Below are 23,331 nucleotides of genomic sequence, written 5' to 3' on the forward strand. Positions count from 1 at the left end.
ATAAGCTGATAAGTTTTCTAATAAGCTTTCCATGATAAAAAGAGGCCAATTTCCAGATCATCATGTTGTCTTTGATATCTCTTCCTGAATGTTGTTCCTTTGTGCAGGAAGTGATATTAGCAACTATTCTGTTGAGCAAGATGAGGGAAGTGGCATCAATGGAGAACTGACAACTTGAAGGCAACCATTTCTTTTTGCCTAGCTTATAACATGGCCACTAAGATTTTGGACCCAGCTGACAAGATTGACGTTGTTTCCCTGTACTATACATATTTGCACTGAGATGATGAAGGAGATTTGTTTTCCTTCTCATGCCTATTTATCAGAGCAGTCCAAGGTGCAGTACCTCATTGTGTTTCCATCTGTAATCTTACAATGCCTAAATGTACTTGTTTCATCACCTTAATTCTTGTAGAGTCTCTGCCCAAGTGGTTCCATATTACTGATGCCTTCCATTTTTTTAATGACTTCTGTTGTGATAACCATAGGAATTCTGCAGCTGCATCCTGAATGTAATGTCAGGGGAATGAAAGTATAAACAATGCTTTTGTTCATATTACTCAATCACAACATGGCGCCATATCTGTAAATTTGAGCTTCCCCCAACATCTTCCTGTTTTAGATATTTGCAAAATTTCCCTTTTGAGAGAAATTTACATTTTTTTCTATACTGTTTATTCTACGAGTCAGAAGTTCTTATCTTTTTTGTTGATTTCATTTTTGCAATTTTTAAATTTGTGCCATTTGCAGTCATTTGATCAATTAAGAGTTTCCTATTTATCTACTTCTCATTATTTTAAAACCAGATCCTTTTAACCTCTCCATTTCAGAAACCATCCCATAAGTACAGACATTATTGAAAATGAGTTCAAAGGGTCATCTTTCACGTTAATAATAATAATAATAATAATAATCCTTGCATTTGATATAGCGCTTTTCACGTCGGGAGGACGTCCCAAAGCGCTTCACAGAACACACTGTAAAGTGAATTGACTGTATATTTGTGGGCGAACGCGGCAGCCAATTGCGCACAGCAATGTCTCACAAACAGTCGTAGATTGAAAATGACCAATTTATTATTGTTTTTGGTTTTTGGAGGGATTATTATTAGGCTCTGTGTGGAGTAAGGAAACTTGCCCAAGGTTTCGCCCTCTGCCTGGAATTGAACTCAGGTCTCTCGCTTGCAAAGCGAGTGCTCTAACCACTGAGCTACAGGACTCCACGTTGGAAGGATGTCTCAAAGTGTTTATAAAGTTAATTATAAGTTGTTCTTATAAACTCAAATTGAAGTTACAAGTTGCTTCATGGCAATATGTCTACAAGCTAGTGGGTAGCTCATAATTTACTTGACCTAAACAGAAGAATGCTGATGCGGTTTATGTTGATCTTAAATTGGTGTGTTTTGCATATCTTGTATCGCAACAGTAAATATAGTGGAACAAGAGTGACTTCCATTATGTCTGTGTTGGGTTCTCATTCTTCGATGGAAGTGTTTTAACACAAGTCGCTGTGCGTGAAATAGCTCCCATAAGAGGTTACGTGCTGTCAAGTTACTTGAGATGATGAAAGACAGAACAAATGTACAATGTGCATATCCGGAGGCAGTCATTCGAAATCAGTCCAAACTACAAAGAGTAGTTTGCACCATGCAATTTAGAGGCAACAAAATAAAACTTAAGTAAAAAATAACCACTGTTTTTGTGAGGCCTATTCTGTTGAGCAGCATTTTATTGCACTGAGGTGGGAGCATCATTACCTACAGCACAATGGGAGCTGACAGTGAGCACCGGTGCAGCCATGAGGAGGAACTATGAGGTTCAGAAGCTGTAACAAACCAACTAAGCACTGATTGGTTGTCCCTATAGTAACTGATGGTACAAAGCCTTACCCCAGACTTCTGGGTTTAACTCAGTACAGTATTTATGAGATCTGATAACATGAGGCAGAATACGACTTTCATCTGGAGGTAGTGTTTAGCTATTCATATTGGAGTCCAAGTCCAATATCCCCCCTTTAGGTGGAGTTGAAGAGATTTATGTTTTTCCTTTGTTAACGTAATGCATTTCGTGATGTGGAAGAGGCTTGCTAAGGATTACTTGTGATAAATTTATATTGAAGGTTTCAAGAAAAACTCGGCATGAAACTCGCCGAGACATTCGCTGAAGATCGTTTTACGCACAAAGCGTATGTGGTGTTGAACATTGATGCTGCAGTCAGTGCCTGGCAGCTGTGGCAAACATGCTTACAGCTCACCCCAGAAGCATTCAATTTAAAATCAACCATTTGGGCTTCAAATTGAATTGCAAACTGTAAATCTTTTTTTAAAATACAAAAATACACAGTTACTAAACAGATTAGTAACTGATTCTGATCTGTGCTACTGAAATGTTGAAAACATTTGCTGTTTGAATTAAATACAGTAAGCTACTGTTAACTTGAGCGTAGGTTAACTTGTCACTATCACTTAAGTCAACCATGCTGTCAATATAATGGAGTGATGAGTTACCAGTTTACTGTAGTTTTTCCCCTTGGTGATTGCCACAGATATCATTAATGATGCTGTGTTACTTTTTATGGCAGTTCTTTGGTAAATTCGTCCTGTCTTAATATTGCAGCATTACAACTACTAGAACTTGCAGTTAGTTAGCACCCCTCACGCAGGGTAGAGTTCCAGAGTGCTTTAAGTCCATTGATGTGTGATTCTTGTATCCTGCAAGACATGGCGTGATTAGAAAATGGAAATAAAGAACAATTTCACTTCCAGCAGTGATTTAGAAAGGGAAGTATAAATAATTTGAGAGAGGAAATTTAATTGATTTGCAGTTGCATATTGGGAGCGAAGTGCGCAAAGTTATCTGGAGAGTTAGTTACCTGAATGTTGATTTGTTTGCGCATGTTGTCTTAATTGCTTTGAAAAGCACAGTATAATCAAATAGAGCTTTGTTGTTCTCTGATCTCATTTCATTGTTTTAATGTCTCTTTGAAGGATTGGATATCCTATCTTTGAATGATCTATAAAAGATTAGGAAAGCTCTTTTAACATCAAAAGATCTAGAAGCATCCCAATATTTGATACCTCTTTTGAGTGACTGCAAATCAAATTTAAAATCTAATTTTAGAGCTAGTTATTCTAAAGCTGATTTTTTATAAAAAAAATAGTTATTACACCATGTATTGTAGTAATTGAGCATTTTTAAAATTAGAGCAGTGTTATTAATGTTAGAAAATTGAATAATTTTTTGTTGCCAATTAGCAGAATTGAGTAGTATGCAAGTTCTGGAGGGGAGCAAAACAATACAGATGAGGCTGAGTGCAATGTTTAACTCTGGCTTTGGCATATTTTAACATTTTAAATTTTTCATCCTTTAGGTGCAGAAGTGGAGTGATATTGGTCCTTTAGCACCACAAGATTTCCGACATTTTGGACTTCAGATTTCCAGCTGCAAAGCTTTCTTCTTCTGCCAAAATGAAATTGAAGCACAGCATTAATCCTTTTGTTGCATATTTTGTGCGTTTTTGGACTGTGTTTTACAATTTATTTTTCCTGCCATGGTACCTTCTTGCAGGTATGCGTGGCAAAAGAACGATCATTAGAGCAAGATCAACCACTAATCATCCTTCCGGCCCATACAGATGTGTGGAAAACTTTAATTGTTTGATGGCAAGTCTGTATCCTGAAGCAGATTCCCTGGATAAAATTTTTCAATGTGCCATCGATGGCTTTAAGAAGAGAGACTGTTTAGGCACACGTGAAATTCTTAGCGAGGAGGAGGAGATTCAACCAAATGGAAAGGTCTTCAAAAAGGTAATTTATGTTCTTCGCATTGTGAGTTTTACAGTACTATGTGATTATTATTATTTCATGGCGTCTGAGGATTTAGATTGTAATTTTAATTTTGTAATTGATGCAACATGTAAGATACTGAATTCTACTCACAGATGTAAAATGGCCTTAGCAAATGACCATTGTCAATCAACTTAACATTAATTATGACCTGCCTATGCAAATCACAAATATTACATGATTTCCAGTCACAAATAATGTTGATTAACTTTAGTAATACAGTATTAGCTGTTGCAAGCAATTCAGCCCAATTGAATCATCTTTTGCACTGCCTTTCTGTACCACATTCTCATTTTCAAACCTGACATTTCAAAATACTTCAGGTACAATTCCTTGTGTGTATTCGCTAAATTATAATTGGAGCAAACATCTAACCCAGAGAAGTCGTAAACAGATTTTTGTCAAATACTTGAACTGCTCCACTGGTTGTGCTTATGCACTTCACAATGAATGCCATAGCTGAATTGCACACCTCAGCCAAGTGATGGGTATCCCAAGTTTCTCCATCCCATGTACATCCATTTTGGTATGTTCCATCTGCATTAGTCCAGTTTTTTTTCCTGTGAAGTTGGGCCATCTTTATGTATCTTTTGACCAAGGTAGTTGAGCAGTCACCTGAGATCTGTAGGGATCTCATATATCCAGAAATTTGCTTTGGTACACATGGTGGGATTAGATGGTTTATTTGCACCACATCAGCTATCCTATTTGCAAATGCTTTGCATAATGCATTCCATGTCAGTAAAGCATCAAAGTTTGGTCTTGTTAGTATCTGATGTGCAGAAGTGTGTAGATGTGTGTTAGAGCTAGTTCTTAAACCTCTCAAATATATAAGTCTTTCTGATGCAAATTATCTTGATGATGACACTTAGAAGTTCTTCAGAGAAGACAGTATAATCTTACTGTGTAGCAAAATTTGGCACTTGCATCTTTTAAAATTCTCTCATTAAATACCAACTTTTTAAGCAGGTATTTTTAAGTCAAATCATGCATTGTGCAATCATTGACATTTTAAGATAAAGGGAGTTTTTTTGGTTGTAAAACTCCTTATCGAAGGAATTCTTGAGTTTCCATTGTCCTGTTGAAACCTATCTTCTGTTGCAACCTATCCTGAATCATCTACTTTTCTAGTCACTAAAATTATGTCCAGTAATCTTTGTGTTTTTTTTACTCTTCTAGCCTAGGGCATCTTTTTTGGCATCTTTTTATAGGAACACAAAACTGAGTTATTACCTGAGTTCTTTGTGGCCAGTGACTCACTACATACCATTAACCAGTCACAGTAGTAACATTCTAATACCTTTTCATTGAGGGCCATATGGTCTATTTACGAACCCTCTGTATAGTTTGGTAACTTAGAACTTTATAGTTACGACTCTGCCTTGAAAACCCATGGGAATGAGCAAGTATTAAATTCACAATCTTTTATGCCCCTTATTAACACTGGTAATGGGTGCATCATATTCACACAATTAGGTGCTAGATGATTATGTACCTGCAGGATTCAATACAAAGAATGAACAAATTAAACTATTTTGCTGAATTAATTTGGCTGATGTATGAAAATACGTAACGTAAGCAATCTTATTGCTATAAAGTGCCTGAATATGGCAAATTTATAGGAGTACTCAGAGAAGGAGAGGTCATTCCAAGCATGATTTTATTCCCATTGTGTAATAATTCTTCACACTGGAGTTTGATACCTTCTCATTTCTGAAAATAGAGATTGGCACTAGTTTAAGTAGGAATATTAATTAATGTATATTACATTTTAGTAAAAGGAAGGTAAAAATATAAGTTTCCTGTCCTACAGGACAGGTACTTTTTTTTACCACTGTTTTCTGACCCTTCACATTGTAGAATTCTTCAGATGGGAGTCATCAGGACCGAGATTCGTTCATTATTTCAGAGAAAGTAAGTGTAACTGCAACCAATCTCTTAGAATATTCCAGTTATTTTGGTAACTATTTAATATTAATTTTATTCAATATTCACTTTAATATATTCAACACAAGTGCAGGTATCCAACATGTGGAATAGATATATTCTTTATTTTGTCACTTCTTTTAAACTAAGGTATTAGAATGTTTTCCTACTGAACAATCTTTTTACACAAGTTTTTCATTCCCAACTCAAAATATTATGTTTGAATAATTTCTCCGAAGGCTAGTTTAAATCTCTAGGTGTGGGACTCATCACTTTGCTCTTTATAATATTGTGGCCTTACCAATAATAATGAAATGCTTCCTGCATTAGTTCTCCATGTGGCAGATCAGACAAGTCTTCTTCCTAATGCTGCTTAGTGTTTTATATGTGTTCATTATTACTGATATATACATTATTTGCAGATCTATTCCATTTTTTTCTAGTTTTCTCCTTTACCTAAACATGTAGGGATCCCACATTTTGGGATAAATTACAGGATCTTACAATGAGTTAAATTTTGCAAAAGGTTAGTAAATTATTGGATCTATATTCTTTAATTGATTATTAGGTATAAGATTATAAGGAAGCTCTCTCTCTCTTCAAAGCTATGTGGTAAAATTGGGTGCTTTCATGCAAACGAGCGGCTCTGGCATTTAATATTGCACCAATTCAAGTGGAACAATAAAAGCTATTATGTTTTACCCCGCGCCCCAAAGAAAACTTTCATCCGCCACTGAGGTCCTTCATTTTGTACCTTAGTGCTCAAAGAATTAAGTCAGGAAGTCCTGAGAGGAGAGGTTACTTGAGATAGAAAGATTAGCCACTACTGTCTTAAGGCAGCGATACAGTTGCTGTTTCTACATTTTATATTGTGTGACTTATAGATTCAATGCTGAACACTGGAGGGCAGTATTGATGCTCCACTGGACACAGGAACAATACAAGCCTATTACACAGCTACCTTGTTCCAGTGTGTGCCTTGCAGCAATAATGATTGAGCTCATGTGATCATCGTATCCCAGCACGAAATAAATCTGGTTCTAAAGCGATTAGGCTGTGGGAAAGAGTATTACTAAATTTTGCAATATGGTTAAGCACGCTGTAATTTTACAGCCTGTGGATTTCTCGAGAACGTTGTTGGTCGGAAAGCTACCTTTTGTAAAAGTTGTGATAATTTCCCTATTATCTTAAAAAAACAGAAAAATATCATCAAGACTTAATAGACATTGTTGTCATGGTATCATGACTCTTTGGTCACCATGTAGAACTTCAAACACAAAATAGCTGATTAGTTGCTAAATTAGGATAATGGATCTAATAATCAGGACTGATGTACTTTTTCAGCAAACATTAGGTTAAATTTTGTGAAATGTGTGTCTCCGGTTAGTTGTCTCTACATACTTCTTGCCCTGGTACGTAATGTCTTTTCATAAAAAGCTTTGATATGATTCAGTTATACTTAAGTGATTTGTTTGCAGTTGGAGCTGCCTGGACAGTTTGTCCTGAAGAGAAGGTAATATGCCAGTAATTGAAGATTTTAAAATTTTTAATGGGTTGACTAACTATGCAAGTGGGTCTTTATATGTGCTTGAACTAAGCCAGAATCCTTTCAGCTTGGTTATAGAACTCTGCTACCTTCAGACAAATCTGTTGTGCCTGATATATGTGATGCAGTTCCATTCCTTGAATTTCACTTCCAGCAGATGTCAGCCTGGTTCAGTTGGTAGCTTCTTCCCGTAAGTTTAAGACCCGCATCTCACTTTGAGTCTGCTAGTCTAGGCTGCCACTCCAATGTAGGGAATGCTGCGTGCTTCAGATAAGAGATTAAATTGAGCTTCTGGATAGACATTAAAGATCCCATGGCACTATTCAAAAAGAGAAGGATGTTTCTCCCAGTGTCCTAGCCATCAATCCTCCAGGTAAAATTAGTCATGGAGGTTTGTGGGATATTGCTATGTTCAATTTGGCTGCCTCATATACTTACATATACAGTTTACAGAATCTTTGTGAAAAACCTTGAGATGTTTTTGAAGTTATAGGTGCTGTATCAAATGCAAGGATTATTTATTAAATGGTGAGCTTGATGCTTTTAATTCACTTATTATGATAACATGGTCTTATTTGTTCATGTACTCAATGAGATTTTGACTTTCTGTGAAAGTTGTACTTGCCTGTGTATGTGCAGAGGTGAGTACGTGGCCATTTTAAGTAGACCCTACAATCTACATTATGTTGTGGGTTTGCTGGACCAATGCACAAATTAGACTTGCTCCATTAATATTTTCAATGTGTTTTGTGGTATTATTGATATCTGGGATCATCTTCCACTGCATTGTCAGAACTGATGTACTGCAGTGTTGATGAAGTGCAATTCCATTGTCAGATTACTCACAACTATAACAGGATATACAAACCAAATTTACACAGATGCCGCCCTCAGTTAATGCAAAAATCTGGTTAATGCCAAGCCTATTAGGCTTGAACGTTATGAAATAAACCATTAGAACCATGAAACATTTTTCTGTGTGCGTTGGGCTGGGGGTGGGGGGAGCCGGGTTGAGGGCTTATAAGTTTAAATTGTAATTATTTGTCTTATTTTAATGTTTTTTTCCTATCTAGTTGATAATGGGGAATTACAAATGGCTCTCCTATGAAGAAGTGTATCGACGAGTTTTACATTTTGGTAGTGGGCTAGCAGTGTTGGGCCAGCAGTCCAAATCCAACATAGCCATCTTCTGCGAAACTAGAGCCGAATGGATGATCACAGCACAGGCCTGCTTCATGTACAATTTTCCTCGTAAGTGAAATATTGCCTTGGTTCAAACCCAACGAAGTTGCTTGAATGGGGGAATGTTGAGCATTATTTCAGAAAATGATGACTATATGTGAGAAGTTACAGAATCTCATTGCCAACAAAAGTATTTTGGCTAGATAAATACTATTTCTGTCAACCTGGCTCAGTTGGTAACACTCTTGATTGAGTCAGAAGGTTGTGGGTTTAAATCCCACTTTCAGACTCCTTGGAGTGCAAGTTTTTGTAGTTGTTGCTGGCAAATGCTGCATTATTGGAGGTGTTGGATTAGATGTAAAATCGATGTTCTCTCTGCCTGTTCAGTTGGATGTTAATTATCTCATGACACTATTCAAAAAGAGAAGGGTGTCCTAACCAATAATCCACCAGGTTTTTAAAAATGGTCATTTACTTCATGGCTTTTGCGGGATATTGCTGTGTGAACATTGGCTGCTGCTTTGACCTACAAATGTATAGTCACTGCACTTTACAGAAAACCTCTGAGCATTTTGAGATGTTTGGATGAAATGAGTTGCTATGTCAAATGCAGGGATTATTATTTTTAAAATTTGTAGTTAAATTATTTATAGAAAGTTATCCATTGGGGCACTTGATCTGTAGTAAAATAGAGATTATAGGTTGGATGTAGCAGTCTAATCTGTTTTCAAGAAGTTAATCTATAGACTCTTCATATTCGAGCTAGAAATGAGTAAAGTTTACTAAAAAAACAAATTCTCTTTCTCCACCCCTGTTTTTTTTACCCCCAATGTCTGGTTTTCCATGCTGCAAAACTTATAACTGTCTTTGCTCAGTATGCTGCTTCAAACGTGGCTGAGTGCATTGCAACCCTTGTAATGGCCTCAGCCAGGGTTGATTTTACAACAGAACAGTCATCTGAAGTTTATACTCCACGGAAGATTGCCATGAGCTAAAACACGTATCCATCCAGCCTTTCCTGAGAAAGTGTGAGGTGTCTCGACTCCGAGCTGATGACTTGCAGGTCAAGGGAGGTAGTTAATGAATTACATCTGCCCGCAGCTGGCTTTCAGTTCTCTCCATGACGTCAATACAGTGTTGTAAAGAATAAAAAATACTTTTAACTCTTTAAATCTACTTAAATAAAATTCAANTTTTTTTGCATTTTTAAAAAAAAGACTATTCATCTTTTTGGTGCCCTTCTGTTAAATATGTTAAATATGATTTACAACACATTTCTTTTGAGTTAAGTATTTTTTGTTTGTGAATCCAGTTAAGTTGTTCTTATATTGTTTCATGGTCGAAAGGTCACTGGACTGGGTGGTGAGAGCTCGTGGGAATGAAGACAGTCGTTTTCTTGCATCCTGCACCCGCCAAAATAAAAGCATCAATGATTTATCTCTGAGTCCAAGGCTGTATAACAGGAAATGATTGCTGTCAGATGTCATTTTCTCATACTGCTTAAAGACTGACTCTACCATGTTAGAAAATAAGTTTTATAAAACACTCTGGGTCGCCTGAATGCGCCAGCCTACTAAACTGAGTGTCCTTTATGAACTTAGCTGGCTCCCAGTGGATTTTGTTTCTCCAGCTTTTGACCTTATGACCCAAAATACTTCAATATTGTCAGCATGAGTCCATGATCGGAGCAGCAAGAGATGCCTAAATTGAAGCTGTGATTACTCACTATAATTTTTTTTACACACAGTATTGTGTTCGGTAACAATTGCAGTTACTAAAAAGATCTAAGTTTAAATGCAATTGCATTTCCATAGTTGTGGTAAATTGTTTAACCAAACCAGATCTAACTATATTGTGCTGATAATAACAATAAATATAATACCTCTGAGATGCTAAATATTAACTGGGCAGCAAAGTTAGGGTAACCTCAAATGTATGTGACCATAGTGAGTAGAAAATATAATATTGAACTTCAAACTTCCTAACCATTTATGCCATGCTTCATCTATTTAAGAGAGGCAGGAAATTGTGGGGGGATTTTGTTTTGTTCAAATTAAACATTTTAATTTGTCTGTTCTAGAAATAGGCCTACCTGCCCTCAGAACACCCCCATCCTTCCCTGGTGGTGTTGCTGCATCTGTACCTCCTAACTCTTGCTTCAATTTGAGTATTAGATCACATCTAATATAGTTAATTTGTGAAGTTCAAAAATTTGGAAATTAGAAATCCACTGCAGGATTTCAAATTAGGATCTGAAAGTCAAACATAGGTTAACATTTTGATATCATGCCATGATAAATATATTTTGATTATGTATCTGGCTAAGTACGTGGAGGCCTTCTCCAATCTGGACCACGTATGCTTTGCTGCTCTTCCAGTTGTCTTTGCTGAGTCACACAGAACTAATTGCCACATAATAATTTAAATAGTAACCCTTCATTCGTTTACAGCTCCCACCTTTCATGTCAGGAGGACATTACACAGCTTCTCACAGGATGCACTGTAAAGCGTAGTGGCTGTATTTTTATAGGCAAAAGTTCATAAGGAGTGATATGTATAGGCAAAAAATCAGTGTAAATTGATTTATGTAGGAAAACAAGCAACCTCTGTATTCATCTTGATTGTGTAGATGTGTTACAAAAAATCATTTCTAAATGCTACTTTATTTACAGTCATTCAATTATGGATTAGAAAGCTTCTGCCAAATATACTGACCTTGAGTGCTACAGAATTTAATGGCTGAATTCAGTACATAAACTAGAAATACAAGTAGAAGTGGAAGCTACTGCAGTCCGATCTACTGAACACCAGCTTCCTCTCTTGTCCAGTTTCGCTAATTGTAAAAGTAACTTTTCTGGTTCAAGACACTTAATGTAGTTAGTGGCTGGGGAGAAAATAAAAATGACTGATGAAACTACAAAATGTACTTGCATGTACTTCCACCCCCCGACACCTTTTTCATGTTCTCATCTTCTCAATTGATGAGCACTTTCGCATTTAATAGTGGTGCAGTTCTTCATTGGTGATGTGTGTAGCATCTGAAAGATACTAAAATACTGTATATCAGCTAAGTTTCTTCTGCAATGTTCTCTTGTTAGTAAAATCATACTTTTTAAAAAAAAATCCTCAGAGACCATCTCTTCTCTGTATCGATGCCAAATTTTACTGGGAAGTCTGGTACATTCAGTTCTTGTAAAGTACTATGCAAACTAAAGCCATGAATGTTCATTTTTATTTCCATCAATGAAATATGGGGTGCTGCGACAGTTTATAGTAGACTTGTGGCTTTCAGAATCAGAAGCAAAGTGCAATAAGTAGCATGTATAGTTATAAAAGCATGAAATACTTTTGGTGAGGAAGTCATATTGTCAGCTAACATTTCAATGGTTGATAGNTTTTTCTTCATTTCCACAGTAGGAATCTTTATTAACTGAAGGAGCTCTTACTTGTGTTATGAGATTGTATCATTCATGCAATGACATTTTGGGCACTGGTTATTTTATTCCTAATAATGATAATTGACTTTGAATGCTAATTGCAGTGCAGAATTGATGCATCATCTACACGTTTTGCTGAGCAATACTTCTGTGACATTGCATTCAAAAAAAAACATAATTGCAGTATTGGTTGGATTGAACAGTATTTGAAATTGTTTAGCAATAATGATCATTGCTCTATTTGTTGTTTTTTGCTGTTAATAGTCTTTGTGCTACTAGTTAGATTATTGTCTAAAATATTTAACTATGCTATACTAACTCCTAGGAGTGTGCACCAAACTGACTAACAAAGTGAGAATTTTAGAGATGACTTTCATTTGATATCATTTTATTATAACTGCTAGAAATTTAAGTATAATGTTTATTGCAGGATTCAATACCTTAGTTATAATAACCTAATGTAAACCTTACAATAGATTTATTTATAATGCTTATATTGAAAAAAATTATAAAGGAAGAGAATGTTCCCAAGCTTAATTTTTATGAGGTTCTTTTTGTTCTTTTATAAACACAGTGTTCTATCTGTGGACATGGTGCATCTGAATACCTTATCAAGGAGGGAGGAGAATCTTTCATATTGTGTATGAAATTTAATTATCTCAGGGTCTAAGGCTCATCTAAAATAGTATGAAGGATGTCTCAAATTGTTTCATAGGATTCACTGTAAAGCATAGTGCCTATAACATTCAGAGGACTTTTCTGACTTGTGAAATGAATTAATTTTGTCAAAATTGTGCTCAATAATTTTCTTTTTCTTTTTCAGTTGTTACCCTATATGCAACTTTGGGAGGTAATGCAATTGCACATGGTTTAAATGAAACGCAAATTACTCACATTATCACCAGCAAGAAACTCCTGCAAACCAAACTGAAGGTAGGTCACTGGATATATTGTGTTTTATAACACACATTGCTGTTAAAGAGCTGGTTGCCCGCAAATAATTTAACATGCCTTGCACTTCAACTTCAAACTGTGCATACCTTGTCCAAACTCCCTTTTCCTGACAATCTGGAATCTAATGAAAACCACAAGATCACATATTTCATATCAGATTCATACTGGAAATGTGGCAATTTGGCACCTTATTTTCACCAAATCAGTTTATAAACTGGATATGGATCAGCTTGTTCCCATCCATGTTCTTATTTAACAACGCTTGTACTAAAACATCAACAATATCGCTGTTTTGTAGATTTCTAGGTTACTGATTTGTACTATATAAATAATGATTAAGTTCTTTGGTAGTCTTTTGATAATTTTCGCCTCTTGACACACTATTGATTTGCAGATACTTAATTGCTGTGATGGGCCTGGATTCAGATGATTTATTTCAATATTTTCCATTTCTGTTCCACAGGACATCCTTCTTAATGTTCCCAAACTGCAGCACATCATAATTGTGGATGACAAGCCAACAGCATGGGCTGATTATCCTCGTGGTATCATGGTCCACAACATGACAGCTGTAGAGGACCTAGGTTCAAAACCAGAAAACTGTAAATATAATTTCAAAATTCCTTATATATATTTATCATCTGCATGCCACATGTCATCTTGTAAAATAAATGAATGCAAAACATGAACAATTTCTAACCAACCTCTGTTGTACTCGTTCTACTACTACAACAATAACAACTTGCACTTATATAGCACCCTCCAAGCAGGGTAGCATCTCAGAGCATTTAACAGTGGCGGAGCCTGACTCCGAGCCGGGGGAGGTGGCTGTAAGCACGGTCGAAGAGGAAAGTTTTCCGGCGGGACATGAAAGAGTGAAGGGATTGAGGGAGAGTATTCCAGAGTTTGGGGGCGTAGTGGTTGAAAGAGTGACTTCCGATGCAGCGGCAGAGGCTGCGAGGGACGTGCAAGAGGCTGGGGTCAGTCGAGCAGAGGCGCCGGTTGGTGGATTGGGGAGTGAGGAGCTTAGAGAGGTAGAGAATTGCCAAGGTATAAATGGATTTGAACATGACTTTAAATTTAAATTCAAGCGCTCTGAGACGCTACCCTGAGTGAGGGGCACTTATATAATGCAAGTTGTTAGGTGGTTGTTAGTAGAAAAAAATTGAAACTTTCTGGATTGGATTTTATTTCACAATAAGGGGCAGAATCTGAGTGTAAGAAATTAAAGTGATAGAAATAGTTATGTTTTTACATAAACTCTGCTTTGCTCATCGTTGAGCATAGGTTTCATCAAAATATAACACTTACAACATGTTGCAACTTCAGAAAAGCACCCCATTTGCACCACTATATTATTTTTATTATTTTGGTTTCAAAGACAGGCCTCAAGGATAGCTAATAAGACTTGAAGTTTCCCACACCAACAATACTTATGACCTCTTTGAGTGACATTGTCTGACTTATGCAAACTCATAAATCTAAACCATTTTATTCTGGACTCACAGCGACAGGGAATTGATTTAGGTTCCCCAAATGTTTCAGGATTTGCTCTATTCTATCAGGAACAGAACATTTCTATCCTATTTGCCTCAACTGATTTTGAATTTTAGTCTCAGTGGTTCAAAGAGGATTGTATGGTAACCCACGTTATTGAGCCCACTGCTTTATATTACCAGTCAGCTGTTGAATCAATCATGAAAAGTAATAACTGTCAATTTCTGTCTTGTGTGAGAATCTTTTTACAGTAGAAAGAGTTGTTAGTTAAGTTGTTTTGACTGTGTGCCAAAGAACTGTTTGGCTCGCGTTTGTATAAGACACCAGTCATGACATACTGAAATTAGTTCAGAATACTAAGAAAAGTCAGTTTTGATATTGTATTTAGTTTCTTTGTATCTTATTGTATTCTCTGGTATTTAATATTCCATGATAAGAAATGAGTTAAATTATAATTTGTCAATTGCCTTCCTTGCTTTGTGATTCTTCCATTCAGTGCCTTGTTTTATTTTCCTGGTGAATCCATCTCTCCAAGCCTCCAGGGCATGTGAATAAAGAACTATTCCATTTAGTGGAGGCCAAGCACATCTGCAGCTAATTAAAAGCAATAGATGAATTGCATGGCTCTGTGCCCCTTAATCTGGCTGAAAGCCACATCTGCATAAAATAAGATGTGAAAGAAATAGCCTATACATTTTTGTATGACAGTCTTTGTGTGGAGTACTGTTCCGTGATACATTTGCAAAATGCTGGTTAAAAATATGTAAAATTCTAATATCTGTACCTTCTGCTCGTTGAGGTGGTTTTTGACTAAAACTGTCTTCATGGACGAAAGAACTTAATATAAGTTCTTTATAGATGTATGAATAATATATATATGTGTTCTTTGAAAGTTAGAGCTAAACCTTGTTGTTGGTGCAGAACTGAATAAAATCTGCCCTGTACTTTATCAGGTATTTATCAGAGTATTTGGTGGTGAAAATGATGAAAGTATGTTCAATTACCAGCACTGGTATCTCTTTTTGTTGATGAATACAAAAAATGAACCATTTCTTTTGTAAGGTCAATCTCTTGAATTTGTGATACATTACGTGCAATATATAATTTATCCTTTTAAATCTATTTTCAAATAGTACAACGTTTCTTCTCTCTCCATCAGTGCACAAACAATATACCAAACCTACAACTGAAGACATTGCAGTAATTATGTACACAAGTGGATCTACAGGAATACCAAAGGGAGTGATGATTTCACATGGCAACCTTATTGCTGGAATAGCAGGAATGTCGGCACGTGTTTCAGGCCTGGGGTAGGTGTGAGTTAATAAGTCATTGAAATTGATCTGCATTGCATTGGAGTTTCAGCTTAGACTGCGTGATTCCAAGCCCTGAAATGTTAAATAATGTTATGTGTCAATTGGTTTTCTAAGAACTATTTTTGCTGCTGTTCAGAGTATGCTAATTTGTTTTTTTTTAAATGTTTATAAAAGCCCAAAGGACACCTACGTTGGTTACCTGCCATTAGCACATGTTCTGGAACTAAGTGCTGAAACACTTTGCTTGGCCTGTGGCTGCCGTATTGGTTACTCCTCTCCTCAGACTTTAGCAGACCAGGTAACCAATTGTATTTCAAATGAGCAGAGCAGGTAAAATAATATAAACAATTGCATATTCTATTGTGTTGATATGTCTTTCCTGTCTTCTTCACTCACCCAACTGTTTTATACAATAATACAAATGTTCATTGAGACTTATTCCCTACAGTTTTTTATTTATTTTCACTTGAATAACCAAAGATGCAACATCGTCAGGTAATACTTATTTTGTTGTGTTGCAGTCTGCCAAAATCAAGAAAGGGAGCAAGGGTGATACAACAGTACTTCGACCTACATTATTAGCAGCTGTACCAGTAAGTATTTTGGTTGAATACTTCAGCTATACATAAATATGTGGTAAAGAAAGAGAGGATAAAGGCCTAGAAGACCCATCTAGTCCACTCCTAGAAGCTGGCGAAGACCGTGTAAATTGTGTGAATTTTTGCAGGAAAATGGGAAAAGAATAGCCAGAATATTCTCCTTGTGGTAACTCTTAAAATACTCTGAGCCATAATGTGTGATAACGTTTGAAAATATCTTTGATCAACTTCCATATGGTCATTATTTTAATTTTGTTTGCCAAAAGGAAATCATGGATCGAATTTACAAGAATATTGTGAACAAAGTAGAAGAGATGAACAGTATAAAACGGACCCTATTTGTTCTTGCGTATAACTACAAAATGGATGAGATATTCAGAGGCCGCAGTACTCCTCTCTGTGACTGGTAAGAAATAGTGGACAAAACAGCTGTAAAACTAACTACATTTAGCATAATCAATGTATGAAAATGTTTTTTATATAAATATGGTAATTGCTCAGTGATTGTTAATTTAGGCTGCTGTACCCATTGATCTCACAGCTTGAGGATTGGCCATGCTTTTCAAGTCAGGCAGGCAGGACATCTATTAACAATGCTTTGGATTTTAGCAGACCCACCTGGTAAAGGTTGTCATGTCTTAAGACCTCCAAACTCTTTAACAATCGAGGAGACCATTGAAACACTTTGTAAATGAGAGAAATAAATTATTTTGTTCAATATATTATATCTTTCAATGAGACATGTTGTAACAAATTTAAGCCATAAATATATGCATTTATCCAATGTTGAAATCCTGAACTAAAATGTGTATTTCCTATAATGTCTTGTCAAATTGCTTACTTGCTCCACCATGCCCCCTCACCTTTTTCAAGTCCCACCTGAAAACCTTCCTGCTTACAGTCACCTCCCCCCCCCCTCCCTGGGCTCGGAGTCAGGCTCCACCACTGTTAAGCGCTCTGAGACGCTGCCCTGCATGGAGGGTGCTATATAATGTAAGTTGTTGTTGTTGCTTCAGAAAGATCATTTTCTTTTACTTAGCTGTTCAGAAATTGATCATTTTTAACCTGAAGGTGACAAATCATTTGGAAGAGTGCTAAAATTCTTTTATTTTCTTTGTGAACAGGCTGATTTTTCGGAATGTGAGGTCGTTATTAGGAGGAAGAACACGGCTTATTCTATGTGGAGGTGCTCCTTTATCGCCGTCCACGCAGATTTTCATGAACATCTGCTTCTGCTGCCCTGTTGGACAAGGATATGGGTTAACAGAGACTTGTGGGGCAGGAACAATTAGTGATGGTTAGTAATTTCTTGGAAAGTCCATCTTATCCAGTTAGATGTGGAATGGACCTAAGGAATTCTTAAATATAAAAGTAAAACTAATTGAAAAATTATTTAGAACACATTCCTAAGTCTTTCCCAATTGTCAAAGAACCAAATACATTTGTCTCACACAAATTAATGTAAGACATTTTAAAATTTTCCCTAAAATGTGCCAAAAGCAAAACAAAGCTATCACTCAGAAACTAATATATTTGGCATAGTGTAATTAATACAGTAACTTGTCAACTGGCGTAAAGCATAATTGAAGAATATGACCATAAAATAATATCAATTATATTTTGTGTATTGTTTATCACAAAATAGCAAAAATACGTAATTGATCTATTGATATTATGTTTTGCTTTGAATGGAAGAATAGATTTCTTACAGATACTTTACAAAGAATATTTTACATATGGTAGACTCTTCTGACTATGTTTGCAGTCTGTTTAATAAACATTAACTGATATTAATTCCTTAGGAGGTTTAATTTTACAATTACATATCACTTTTTAATAACAATAGAAATAGAGAAGAGAAGGGGTAAATGTAAATGCACAAGGAAACTAAGAAGGGATTCAATTGATTTAACAATAAGATGCTGCTCATATTTATGTAAAGCTTGTGGGAACAGGATTGAGGTTGACTATGCAGTTTCTCTTAACCCACAGTCAAATACTCAGTCAAAACACAAAACAATAATAATGCATTTAGAAACGATCTCTGATAAAAGGAAAATAAGTAAAATGTGATCATGAGTAGAGGTGAGAAAATAGTGAGATAGCAGAATTTGATTATAGGCACAACTAAATTGAATATTAAGATTAATTTTAGCAGTGTGCATTGAAGCTGTATTTTTTTATATCAGCTGCCACATTTAGTTTAGACTTTAGAGGACAAAATGGGGATTGAGAACCAAGTTATTACTATATAAAAATCCTTGTGCTAAATAGGAGACTTGGTTACCTAGGCCAAACCAATTCAACTTTTGAGTGTACATGTATAATTATCTTATACATACTGTTGAGATCCAGACATTGCTTTTTAGAAAAAGGTGCTAGTTGAGTATTTGTTTGTTTTAGTGAATGATTACAGCACTGGTCGAGTTGGTGCTCCCCTGCCCTGCAGTGAGATTCAGCTGAAAAACTGGGAGGAAGGTGAGTAAAACTACTGTAACTTAATTAATACATCAACATTATACAGTATAATACTGATATAAAAGGGCTAATGCGTGAAATTGCTCTTGCTGCCATGTTTAAGGAAACTAATTGGAAAATCACAATTATAAGCATAATATTACTTGGTAGTGAGGGGAGTTTCTTCCCTTAGTTTGTCAAATCCAATTGTAGCGCAGTTAATATTGAAAGCCGCTGAAATTATTTTCAGTGATGACTAGATGCATGTTGCATCTGCGTACCTCCAGTCATCTGGAGGCACGATAACTTGTCATGCACATCACTCCATTAATGCTGCTCTATCACTGGCTAATATCAAATCAGATTTTGCTAACGTATTGGACAACTGAGATGAATTAAGATTGTCTTTCTCCTCTTCCCCCCCCCCCCCCCCCCACACACACACACAAATCACTGGAACCAATGATCACTTTGGAAGATTGGCAATCTTGTATTTAGAAAATGGTTCAATGAAGCTAGTTTGTGTGGCTTAAACTACTTATGAAAATGTTTGCAAAACATTGACATTAGAAATGCGTTAAATTTTGAAACTATGACTTGTACATAAATTTCAAGGTAATTTACATATGTGAAAGAATGTATAATAACTGTTTTTTGTTTGCTCCCCTCCCCCGTTTAAAAGGTGGATATACGGTTTATGACCGACCAAATCCTAGAGGAGAAATTATTATTGGCGGCCCAAATGTTTCCAAAGGATACTTTAAAAACGTGACCAAAACCCATGAAGATTACTTTGTGGATAAGGCTGGCCAGTGGTGGTTTTCCACTGGAGATATAGGAGAATTTTACCCAGATGGATGCCTTAAAGTGATTGGTTAGTGTCTAAAGACCTCATAGGTAATGGGTGAAAATGTGAATCTAAATGCTTATGCTGAGAATAAAATGGAGTTGTAGTGCCCAGTGGTTTTATATGCAAGTATGAATAAGGAAAGCTATTTGTTTTAAATTTTATATCCAAACTTAAAATATATTAAATGCGTTTATATGTAGGTTTGGTATCTTTACCGCATGTGTACTGGTGCCACTGATGGTTTGGCCTTTTGCCAATAGTCTTTGGAAAATGTACACTTTTCAGCAATTTGAACTTGCAATTTTTAAGTGGTAAAGAGTTAAGAGTTATGGGAAATCTCTGTGCTTCAGTTAAAGCATTACCATATGTTAACTTTTCTGAATTGCCCTTAGGAATTAGTCAAACTTTCCTTTTGTTCTGGGTCTATATTGCCAGACCATTTACAGAAGTCAGTAAACTTCTGGAAGCAGCTGTTTATTTTAACACAGAATCTCATACTGGACACATAGACACTTTTATTTATCTTCAAAAATAAATTTATGTGAAGGCAGTTACTCAGTTCTTCATTTCTCCATTTTTTTCATTGAAAAAACATTGTACTTTGTTGAGACTACATACAAATTAACATTGTCCAGTTACAATACTGACTTCAACAAATAGACTGATCTGTCTATTCATATTATGAGTTAGATGTGACATCGACTGATAAATCACTTGGACATATGAACTTTAGATACATTGGGTCAACCCATTTGGTTTGCTATTCCCATCCCAATATGGCATATCATATCTCTTCTGGATCAGTTATTTGTTGACTTTTCTAATGCACATACTTTCTAATAGTAATATTGTAGCAGAAGATTTACATAACGAAGAACTGAAAGTGCTGCTGGCACTTTCGGCTCAAAACACAATTCTCTCTGCTTCAGTATTCTTCATCAGTCCAAAAAGCATAGAAATAAAAAAAGATGTCTCCTGACTGTCTCTTATGGGCAGTAGTTCAAACACAGAATCAATCAACACTTTAGTGGAGCATGCACAAGGAACAGAGCTGGCGCTTCCTCTAGTACAATTTCTCCAAGACTTTCTGTGATCTCAGCAATTAGCAGGATAAGATTAATGAGATATCTGCCCTTGTTTGTTTCTGTGTGCTGGATGTTGATGTAGTGCCACCTAATGTGCAATGGCACTTTGTGCAGATTTATAAAGCAAGTGTAATCAGAATGCTCAGTGAGCATTTCTGTCACAAAAGAGTGCATGTCAGCTTTTATTTAACATACATTCTGTAATTCAGATATGTATGAGTATGCCAAATTGAATTCAGTGGCCAGAGTAATTACGGATATGTATATGCTTTTTAAAAATGTATACATTCTTTGTGTAAAAACTAAGACGAGCCAGAGAGGTATTTTCTTGACCTTTTACACGCCTTTGTACTTTGTAAGAAATCAAAAAAGATAATACAGTTTAAAACAAAGTTTTAAAACATTTTCATTGTAAAAGAGGTACATTTATTTTATCTTACATTAGAATTTTTCTTTGACAAATGTTGACCTTTCCAGGAGCATCTGTTTTCAAATTTAGGATTAATGTTCTGTATTGTGTTTTGCAGATCGTAAGAAAGATCTTGTGAAGCTACAGTATGGCGAGTACGTTGCCCTTGGAAAGATTGAATCTGCTTTGAAGAACAGCCCAATAATAGAAAATATTTGTGCATATGCAAACAGGTAAGGCTTAAGGAAATAATAATAATAATCCTTGGGTTTGATATAGCACCTTATCACATTGTTGAGACTTCTCCAAGCGCTTCACAGTATATACCGCAAAGTATAGTGACTATATTTTGTGGGCGAAATGCGGCAACCAATTGCGCACAGCAGTGTCCCACAAACAGTTGTGGATTGAGTGACCAAATTATTATTAATTTGAAGGTTATTTTTTGAGGGATTAAGAAGAATTGTATTTTATTTCAACAAATAGACCAGAATACAAAACAATCTGCTTCTGACATAGTAAAAAGAAACAGTTTATTGTATCAGCTAATGTATTAGATTTAGAAACTCATTTCCCTAATCTTTTGTTTATCTTTTTTGCAAATTTATGAAAAATATGTAAACAGTTTGCACACAATTATACATTGATCATAAATCTGGGTTAGTAATGTGAAATCTTGAATATTGTATACACTTTTGCATAAAATCAGTTCAAATGTGCTGTGACGTACAATGGAAATTTGTCCTCCCCCAACATGAATAACAGAAATTTAATTTTGTATTTGTTTTCAGTGATGAGTCTTATGTTATCTGTTTTGTCGTGCCCAATCAAAAGCACCTGATGGCTCTTGCAAAGGAGAAGAATATAAGTGGGACCTGGAGTGAGATTTGTAAAAACTCTGACATGGAGAGAGAAGTGCTGAATGAAATCATTGAGGTTGCTGGACAAGGTTAGCTTGAACAAGAAATTAATAAATCCATTGGCAAATCCAACAGCAGCAATTTATATTTTTATATCACTTTTCACATTGGAAGGGTGTGTCAAAGTGCTTCGCATAGCTGAGGCAAAGAGAACTGGGCAAGCTGTCAAAAAGATAGCAGTTTTAAGGATTGACTTTGAAAGCGGGAAGGGAGGGTGCAAGGCAGGATGTAGGTAAATCCAATTTTAATCCTAGTTATAATCACAGACAATCAGGTTGCAAAATGGTTAATATGACCATAGTCATTTACAACTATGGTTAAAGTACAATTGATTCTAATTTATAACATTTTAATGATACTGTCATTTTAATGATTTTAAGTGTGCTGTGAATTGGAGCCCACCATTTCTCACACAGATCTCGATCTTCACCAGTCTGTTAAGGAATTTGTGCTAAATATGTTACATGAAGGAGAGGGGCAAATATGAAAACAAATTGAAATAGTTAGAGAAGTGGCATGATTTGGAAAGATAATAGGAGCACGGGAAACAACATGAACAATAAAGGTAGAAGTTAGCAATTGGAGCAACAGAGTAAAAATAGCAAATGTGATTTACCACCAGCTCAAAATGAACAGGTATTTAAAGGAGTTTCAGAAATTCATCATGTAGTAAGCTAATGAAGAATCTGTAATATGCCAGATGTTATACTGACCCACTGCATTACACCTCATTCTTGGCAAGTGAGTTAAAAAAAATTGATACAAAGAGAAAAAATTATAAGGTCATCAATGTTGTAGAACACTAAGGAAAAATTAGGTGGAATCTGATTGAAAAATCTCCAGTACAAATATATATAGAAAAATGTATTCCAGCATAGAAAATGACAGGAGCCTTAGGAATTTCTGAACTTAAGCAGAATGATCTTCATCTTTGCTGTTAGAAATTAATTTATAAACAAAATTCAGGTGAGCTAATCCAACATGGATATCAAACCTGGGACATTTCTAGTCTCTGCATCTTAATTTGTAATCTGGACAGGAGCCAAATGATTATTGGGGAGCTTCAAGTGATAATCAAATTGGTGCAAATTTATATATTAAATATCTTGAAAACAATATTATGATCTTAATGTTTCTCATGTGTGACTTGCTAGAAGGCATTCTATTATGTTTCAGAAGATAACCAATCTCCCTATCCTTTAGCTACAAAATATTCAGATTTTGTAAAAAATTAATAAAAGTGTTTAATGTTAAATTCAAATATCTTAACTCTGAAATGGATTCAAACCTACCTGTGTACTTGAAATGC

The 23,331-nt window shown here is 35.7% G+C and overlaps 1 protein-coding gene across 3 annotated transcripts in view; it reads left to right on the forward strand.

The window, feature by feature from the left end:
• The window catches only part of LOC103175318 (acyl-CoA synthetase long chain family member 3), a 29,893-nt gene that overhangs the window by 3,962 nt on the left and 2,600 nt on the right, over positions 1 to 23,331 (forward strand). For all 3 annotated transcript variants that reach the window (XM_007888297.2, XM_042339105.1, XM_042339104.1), the window contains exons 2-14: positions 3,370 to 3,805; positions 8,390 to 8,567; positions 12,759 to 12,868; positions 13,353 to 13,491; positions 15,546 to 15,696; positions 15,877 to 16,000; positions 16,224 to 16,295; positions 16,568 to 16,707; positions 17,426 to 17,598; positions 18,705 to 18,779; positions 19,441 to 19,632; positions 21,221 to 21,335; positions 21,894 to 22,051. In XM_007888297.2, the coding sequence (XP_007886488.1) occupies positions 3,467 to 3,805; positions 8,390 to 8,567; positions 12,759 to 12,868; positions 13,353 to 13,491; positions 15,546 to 15,696; positions 15,877 to 16,000; positions 16,224 to 16,295; positions 16,568 to 16,707; positions 17,426 to 17,598; positions 18,705 to 18,779; positions 19,441 to 19,632; positions 21,221 to 21,335; positions 21,894 to 22,051 (1,966 nt within the window). In that variant the 5' untranslated portion in view covers positions 3,370 to 3,466. The remainder of the gene's footprint in view (positions 1 to 3,369; positions 3,806 to 8,389; positions 8,568 to 12,758; positions 12,869 to 13,352; positions 13,492 to 15,545; positions 15,697 to 15,876; positions 16,001 to 16,223; positions 16,296 to 16,567; positions 16,708 to 17,425; positions 17,599 to 18,704; positions 18,780 to 19,440; positions 19,633 to 21,220; positions 21,336 to 21,893; positions 22,052 to 23,331) is intronic.

This window comes from Callorhinchus milii, unplaced genomic scaffold (genome assembly GCF_018977255.1).
Source record: "Callorhinchus milii isolate IMCB2004 unplaced genomic scaffold, IMCB_Cmil_1.0 Scaffold11, whole genome shotgun sequence".
NCBI lineage: Eukaryota > Metazoa > Chordata > Chondrichthyes > Chimaeriformes > Callorhinchidae > Callorhinchus > Callorhinchus milii.